This window comes from Stegastes partitus, unplaced genomic scaffold, assembly GCF_000690725.1.
Source record: "Stegastes partitus isolate 25-593 unplaced genomic scaffold, Stegastes_partitus-1.0.2 Scaffold214, whole genome shotgun sequence".
Lineage (NCBI taxonomy): Eukaryota > Metazoa > Chordata > Actinopteri > Pomacentridae > Stegastes > Stegastes partitus.
Window position 1 is genome coordinate 300121 of NW_007577945.1, and position 8282 is coordinate 308402.

An 8282-nucleotide genomic window follows, 5' to 3' on the forward strand; every position below is an offset into this window, starting at 1 on the left:
ATGATTCCTCTCAGTACCCGTCTTGGGCTCCACGGAGAAGTAGGGCTCCCCCTGCAGGATGGAGTAGATGAGCTTGGCGTTGTTGCCGAACATGGGATCATCAGCATCTGTGGCTGTCACCTGGGCCACCGTGGTCCCTGTAGGGGGGGTTTGAGGGGGGAGGAGGAGGAGGATCACACAGTCAGAGTTAGCTCAGGCAGCAGTTCCAGTCGACGGGGAAATAAAGTGATTATGCCACAGTCCCGCGGGGTCTGTCTGTCTGGCTCAGGGGGGGGGATATGTGGTGGAAATGGAAGAAGGGGAGCGAGGGAGGGAGGAGGAGTGTTGACTGAGGGTTGGGGAGGCGGTGGCGGAGGGAGGTGGGCAGCGGCGATGGCCTTTCACAACTCGGTAAGGTCTGTGCAGGTGTGCGTGACAACCTCTCCAGCCCTATAGCGACATCTCACTACCCACCTGCCCTCTCGTTTTCTCTCCTTCGCGCTGATTCAGTTTTACCTCTCTATCTTTCACACTTACTACCCTTTTCTCCGCTGACCATATCCTTGTCCTCACCTTGCTTTCTACAATATCTTTTTTTATTTTTTTCCTCCTTCCCGCAGCAGCAGCAGCAGCAGCCCTCCTTCTCTATCTCGCTCTCTCTTTTTTCTTCTTCTATCCCAGAGAGCACTCCGTCTTTCACACAGGCAGGGATTTACCGCCGCATTTTCGTATTTTTCCGATGCCCTCGCTCCAACCTCCCCCCATCCCAACCCACTCTCACTTTCTCTTTCTGAGTCAAATGCATTATGATTTATTACGAGTTAGATATTATGCTGCAAAAGCAGATTACATATAAATTGAAATGGTAATGTTTTGTGGTATGAAAGGGCAGTGGTTATAATAACATTATTTAAGTCATTTATCCGTAAAGGCATCCGAGCCACGATACAGAATCTAATACTTTTAACTTCCTGAATGGGGACAGATGACAGACATTTATATAACCTTTTGTTCATTGTCTTCAGTCAAGATTCAATTTGGGGGGAAAAAAAATCATTTCAAAAGTGTATATATATATATTTTTATCTGTACAATAGAAATAGATGAACTTTTAATATCGAAACAAATCACTTGTGAAAACTTAAAATACAGAATTCTTTTCAAGAGTAGATATTAATCATGAAAATTACTTTTGAATATTTTTTAGTCCATTCCTAATCTTAGTACACCGAAGAAAAACACTCTGTAAAATAAATCAATATGACGAGATTTAGACTGATGCTAATTCTGATGCTAAGCTAATGGCGCTTGTCTTCAATCAAGTTGAATATGAGTAAACTAATTTCAAAATGTGTATTTTTTTTTAATCCTCGCAGTAGAAAACAATGAATTTTTAATTAGTAAACAAAACACTTATTTATCTGAAAAATACTTAAATAACAGAATTCTTTTAAAGACTAGATATTAATCTGCTAATTTTGAATATTATTTTGCCCATCGCTGATATTACTACACCTAAATACACTCTTTTAAAAAAATTCAAATAAGTAGAAAGTAGAAATAATCAGATTTAGACTAATGCTAATTGTGATGCTAAGCTAATGGCTCTATGAGGCTGTACCTGCACACCAATGGTTTTTAATGCTAACATCAACTAACACTGACAATCCTAACATGCTCATGTTCACCATTTTAATTTAGCATATAAGTGCGCTAACATTTGCTCAGCTCCATGTTTACAGTAAAGGCTGATGGGATATTTATGAGTATGAGGGAGGTTTTTGGTGACCTGACCCTTAAAATTCACTTTTAGCCACATTTTCAGCTCTTACTGTCAAAGGGAGCCTTTTGCTTTCATTTTTTTCAAACCTACCAGTCGGACACATCTCGGGGATGCTGGACACATACGGCTCGTTTTGGAACTGGGGCACATTGTCATTGATGTCCTGCACCTTGATGATAAACTCCGACTGGGGCTCCTCTGGTTCGTTGGACCTCCTGTTGATCGCCTGGGCTTGAAGGATGTAGAAGGCCTTTTCCTCGCGGTCGAGCTTCTTCAGCGTCCGGATCTCGCCGGAATACTCGTCTATCTCAAAAGCATCTCCGGCACCTTCTCCTGATAACACGTACTTGATGGAAAACTCGCCTCGGTCAGAGTCGGATTTGAGCTACAACAAACAGGAAGGTGGTGGTGGGGGGGGAGGGATTATATAAAAGCTGGATGACTTTTTTTAAAACATGTTTTTTTCTGAGGTAACTGGAAAACATGCATTTTCAAAGGGAAGCACCGTATCAAGGACATGGCGGACATTCAATGTGAAGTGGTACCTGGCCAATAACTCGAGGAGTGGGATCTTCCTCGGGGACAAACAGCTGTTTCCAGATCCAGCCTCTCCTCAGGCGACGATGCAGATGAGTGGACCCCTGGGCCAGCTGTTGGGTTTCCAGGCCCTGAGCTCCTCTCATATCGCTCAGCACCCCGCCAGGAATCATGGAGAACACCGTCACCACAGCCAAAACGCTGGGCGTGCTCATTTTTACAGTCCATCCGTGCATTTCCTCTGCGTTTCCCATGGTTTAGTGGACAAAGATAGAGGCCTCGCCGGTCCAGAGCTGCTGTTTCTTCATTCGCCGGCACAGGAACTCATGATCCTGGCAGCGCTGCGTCCCTTCCTGTTATGATGTGATTTATATGCACGATCATATCTCTGAAATAAAAGTTAACAATTCAATTAATATCAGCAGCACACAAAGATTGAAAAATGAAACTGAACTCTATTAGTGTGGCGTAAAATCCAAAAAGTAAGTTTGCTACATTTACATATATGGCAAATATATTCTTATGTTCCACTGCAAAGGACTATGTGAAAATCAAAAGTGAATTAATTTAACTTGACCGTTGATTGGAAGAAAAAGATGACTGGTGGTCTTTCTGGTACATGTCAACACACCGCAGAGTGTCTCCAGAATGAAATGACAGAAATTATGATTTGATTAGATATAATAAATGAGAAAAAATAATTCCATATTAACCCTGTGATGAACTGTCTCGCCCACTGTGGCAGCTCCACTGTGACAGTGAACAATATAAGGTCAAAACAGTTAGCAGACAGTGATGGATAAATGATAGCTTTCAGCTGAAAAGTAATTTCTTTTTGCCATTAATAAAGTTCTATCTTGTCTTATCTTATCTTATTGTATCATAGCGTATCGTATCTTATCGTATCGTTTCGTATCATATCGCATCGCATCGTATCTTATTGTATCATATTGTATCGTATCGTTTCGTATCATATCGTATCGTATCTTATTGTATCATAGCGTGTCGTATTGTATCGCATCGTATCATATCGTGTCGTATCTTATTGTATCGTTTCGTATCGTATCTTATTGAATCATAGCGCATCGTATCATATCGTAACTTATCTTATTGTATCATATCGTATCGTATCGTACCGTATCGTATCAAGTGTTGAAAAAGTAGGGAACACCCACTGGGTTCCCTTCAGTTCTTAACATGTAGGGATTTTTTTTAAACTTGTAAAATCTATAAATGTCAGAATTAGGCCATGAGATTGTAGACAAACTTGTTTTTTTGTTGTTTTTGTAACCACTGATTTTGCAATACACAGTCAGTGTTGTGAAAATGTGTATTTTTAACCCCAACCATGATCTGTTCCAAATTAGTTTTAATGCCTAAACTTCACCAAACAGCGAGAGAAAAGAAACAAGAACTAAGCCACAAAATGAACAAAACTAAGCAGAATGACCCGACACAGGACACAAACCTCAATCTCCTCAGTGAAAGTCCTGCACCTCGTGCCGCCACCCCCTCAACTTCCTCGCCAAGCACAAAACCTCCTATACGTGAATTGGCAGCAAATATTGGTGTGAGTTGCACAAATGCCAAAGGACGCCTTATGCATATCACTGAGACACAAGTGGTTTTGAGAAAACGGTGGTATTTGACATCTTGGGAATGATAACAGGTTGAGACTCGACCAAATCTGCTAAAAACTTAACCTCCTGTATTGTGAATTAGCTATGTCCACATGATTAACAGTGATGTTTAAAGTCAGCCTGTCATCTGAAAGGAGGTGTTGATGAGCAGATATTTTCTTTAGTAATGCAGCACCATATGATCCCTGTGAGTTCTACTGAATACAAGGCAGACGTATAGCAAACTGGAGAAAGAAAAGCCAGAGCAGAAATGCATTTTAGAAGCAAAAGACAAACTCTTTGTCTGAGCTCTCCTTCCTTTGTTTTGCATCCCGCAGTACTGCACAGGCGGCTGAAAACAGCCCTCTGTTTTGAATTCAGACAAGGCCCTGTATTGTGTTTGGTGGGGGTGGGGGCCGAGCCAGAGCATCATTCCTTAAGCATGACACTGCACTCTGCAGCTGACTAATGAAGACTTCTAATTAGATCAATGTCTCCCCAGACATGGAAAACAGAGACACACATGCCTCTGACAAACTATGAGTCAAATCGATGCACCAATTATAATGTGCACCAAGATCAGGGTCAAGAGTGTAAGGACAACGAAAGTCAGGCAAGACGGCAAATTAGTTAGGACCACACAGATACATTATCCCGCGCTGACAACCCTGCCAAAGTTAGCAGAGTTTAACTCCGACTGATTCATCAATCTGCTTTATGTATTCATGGATTAAGTGTGCTTTTCATTTTCTACAATCGCGTGTCGCTGTCAAAGCGACACCTTGTTTTATGTTGAGAAAATCCTCAGCATCTCCTTTGAAACGAGTTTACAGCATCAGCGTAGGTGTGTTAAAGCTGAGGATGTTCTTATGCTTTGCTATCATTTCAGACTTTTGTCTTACAAAGTCATTTACTTGGAAAAGCAACAAATTACTCACCCAGACGGGGAAACCGCGAACAGCCGACTTTATACTGCTCTCCAGTCAAGCATCAAACCGTACATCAGCACTCCGTGGGATCAGTTGTTATTAAGGGGGCTAGAAGTCACAACAGCCATAATTCTAAACCTTTTTTTTAATAGAGTTTTTTTTTTTGACACTGTAATATCAGCACATAACATATACAGTCCCAACAATGTGGATGCTTTAATCCGGAGCGCTGCACAAGTGCGTGCATTTTTAGCATGGCTGATCCCGCTGGAAATTTAAAATATACAGTAAGTTGTTTGAGCGCGTTGCAGTATTAATGCTTTAACAGCTCATAATGTTCATGTTTAATCTTGTAAAAGTAAATTAGCTGTCAAGACCCATTTGTAATGAGTTGGTAAAATCAATTACTGATGCGGCCTTTTTACTTCTTAAATTCAATTTCGATACCCAACGTGAATGAGAGTGTGTGTGTGTTTTTTTGCGCTTATGTATGTCTTCACGGGCCGTATTCATATCTCCGTGCATTGTGGAGTGACATTCCAATTAGTGGCCAGTGAATCGTGAGCTGTTATGGTCTTTCATAGGGCTGCCAAGCATGTGCCCAAACCGAAACGCCTTGAGCCAAAAAAAAAACTAGACAACAGCCCCTCAATGATGTTACTCCGAGGCAACGGCTGAGCTGCCAACATGCCAAGGGGGGTCTGCCTTAAAACCTTTCCGAGGGGATATCAGCCCTTTCGTTGTGCGGCTGAAATAGTGCACAGGTCAACAGATGTTTGGGTGCCAATTTAACGAGATGGGCCTTTCGAGAAATAAGTGATGAAATTCTAGGAAAGTAATGGATATGCCGAAAAAAAGAAAAGAAAAACCTCTCAGCTGCAGGTCTGTAAATACATAGGGGAGCAAGTAAAACACGAGTGACACCCATCTCGATGGTGCTTGATAATAATGGCGACGCTGTCAAAGCCTGATTTTAAAAAAAGTCTCAAATATAACAATATATCAGCTACATAAAAGCCTTTCATAATGGAGATCCATCACCTATCACTCACAGGTGCACAAGTTCGGAGAAATATCCGAGAGAAAGCGAAAATATCGAGAAACATCAACGGATTCGCGGGGTCAATTTTCTCCTTTCAAAAGAAATTTTCATGCAACGTGACGTGCTGTACATGCAGAGCGCCCTGTGCTTGACAGCCATTCATTACCTCTAATAGGCCTTCCTCCCATTTCCAGCAGACCTCCTGTAGCCTGTATGTACAGAACGCTGCTCCGCCACATGACAGAATGACAATGAGCTGCAGTCTCACAATGTTAAGCACTAGATGCGCTGAGACCGTCACATCATTTCTTCTCCCCCCTCCTCTTATATGGCGATGTGTTCAAGCTAATAAAATGTCGCTCTTTACGTAGGAAACGGTTCAGGGATGCTATTAAAACGTGTCTAATGTGCCAATGCAAATGTTGAAATGCAGCAATAAAGAAAGAAAGGGGGAAAAAAAGCCTCTTGACATTGCGGAAGACACGTCAATATCAATACACGCTAGCTTCTAAGTAATGCTAAATTTATATAAGAATTAATTAGATTGTTTTTCTAGCATCAATCTTCTGACGTGATTTTTTTTTTTCAAAGTGTGTAAAGATGAAATGTGACAATGGATCTAAATGCAGGCCTCTCTCAACGATTTGAAATCTTGAAGAAAAATCTATCTGTTAAGCTTCGCTTGCTTAAGATCCCAGACAAAATGTCCTTAATTGGTCATTTGGGAGCCCATCATGGGACTTTTGCTGTTTACTGCTCAGCTCCGTGGAACAATAACACTGACATGTCGCTCGCGTTTCCCTAAATCAGGACCTCAAATGAGTCCAGAGACTGAGCCAGAACAACAGGGGGAATGTCAACCCATCATGTACTTGTTAGTAAGTAATTTGTTTGATTTTATTATGCGCACATGTAGAAATCATTACTGTTTAGCGAAATGTCACGAATTTCCACTGACATTAATCAGCAGCAGCGTCACATCCTATAAGTCGTTCCTCCTTCCATTTTCATTGAAAACAATTAACTGATGCCGCCTAAGTTATCGCCAAAGAAGGAAGGAAGAAAAAAAAAAAGAAAAAAGGGATCAGTGGGTTTAAACTAGAAGCCATTATCTATAAAAACTTAATTATGGTAATAAAAGAAGAAGTGTGATAAAAGTTTCAAGGAGTATTAGACATGGACTGTTTGAGAGAAAACAATTATCATTATACACTTTGAAGACAGATCCGAACTCGATTGTGTTTCACGCCGCAACGTTCGCCGTCCAAGGCGTGTCGTCGAAAGCCCCCGCGACCGGGAATATACTGTAAAATCATGTTTGCGGTTTATAGACATTTTTTCCTGGATGTTTTGCCAGCAGTGCATCCACTGTCCTTGAATACGTGGACCAAAATAATAGACATTTCAAAGGGAACATGCGTGAAATTCCCCACCTCAAGAAATGTCATGGAAACATGGCACATACATCTCCGGGTAAATAAATAAATCTTTTCCTTTGCTCTGTTTCCAAAGGCGGAATGCACTGAAAGCCTGTGTTTTGTTGCTACATACTATAGGCTGAGGTCAATTACTCAATATGAGAATGAGAAATAGGGGTTGTTTTTCCCCCTATGCCTCTGAAATAAACTTTTTAGACAATCAACTCCCATTTACTGATTTCTGTCCAAAACAAAGAACACTCAGCTCTGAGTTTTGTGTTGAAAGCCCCCGTTACTCCTCTACGCATCCTTTCCCTCGCAAATGTATAAAATTACCTTCTGACAAAAGATCACCTCCTATAGGATGCTAAGCCACCACACCCACCTGTTTGTTGTGATCCTCGCCGGTCCCCCCCCCTTCCCTTTTCGAGCCACTTGTCACCAGCCGCCGTCAAGAAGAGATCATCGCTGGGTGTGAGGAAACACAATCTGCTTAACTAAATACCCTGGTACTGGAAAGCAATTCAGTCGCCACAATAGCAGCACAGCGAACGCTCATGGTTCTCACAATGCGTAATCCCCTCCACCGACGACCTCCCCTTTTTTCTTCTTCTGCTCCTCTTCGCTGTCCTTCTCAAACTTCCCGGGGAAGAACAAACACAGGCTCTATTGTCTGGCACTCGCATCTGAACACTGAAGAACACTCGGGGCCTTCATCGCCATGCAAATAGTCACAGCCCAGACTTACAAATGGATTTCTATCCGCTTTTTTCCACCCATTTTTTGCGAACAATCCTGCGCTTATTAGAGCTGAGCCCAAGCACTGAGGGGATGGTAATTCATCCAGTGCAAGGTCACTATTTTTGCAAGCGATAGGACGGCAACAGTCTGTTTTTTGACATTCAATCCGGTGGGAGCGTGTTGTTCCTGCATGCTTCGTCTTCGTACGGTCACATCTGAAAGTTGACCCGTCGT

At 42.0% G+C, this 8282-nt stretch overlaps 1 protein-coding gene across 3 annotated transcripts in view; it reads right to left on the bottom strand.

The window, feature by feature from the left end:
- The window catches only part of cdh19 (cadherin 19, type 2), a 28538-nt gene extending 20648 nt beyond the window's left edge, over window positions 1-7890 (bottom strand). The window contains exons 1-4 of one of the 3 annotated variants that reach the window (XM_008280932.1): window positions 7693-7887; window positions 2308-2687; window positions 1853-2147; window positions 18-137 (exon numbers count right to left, since the gene is read on the bottom strand). In XM_008280932.1, the coding sequence (XP_008279154.1) occupies window positions 18-137; window positions 1853-2147; window positions 2308-2553 (661 nt within the window). In that variant the 5' untranslated portion in view covers window positions 2554-2687; window positions 7693-7887. Of the gene's footprint in view, window positions 1-17; window positions 138-1852; window positions 2148-2307; window positions 2688-3767; window positions 3817-7692 lie in introns of those variants that run through there. The other 2 variants (XM_008280931.1, XM_008280930.1) reach the window with 2 other exon arrangements.
- Between the last annotated feature and the right edge of the window lie 392 nt (window positions 7891-8282).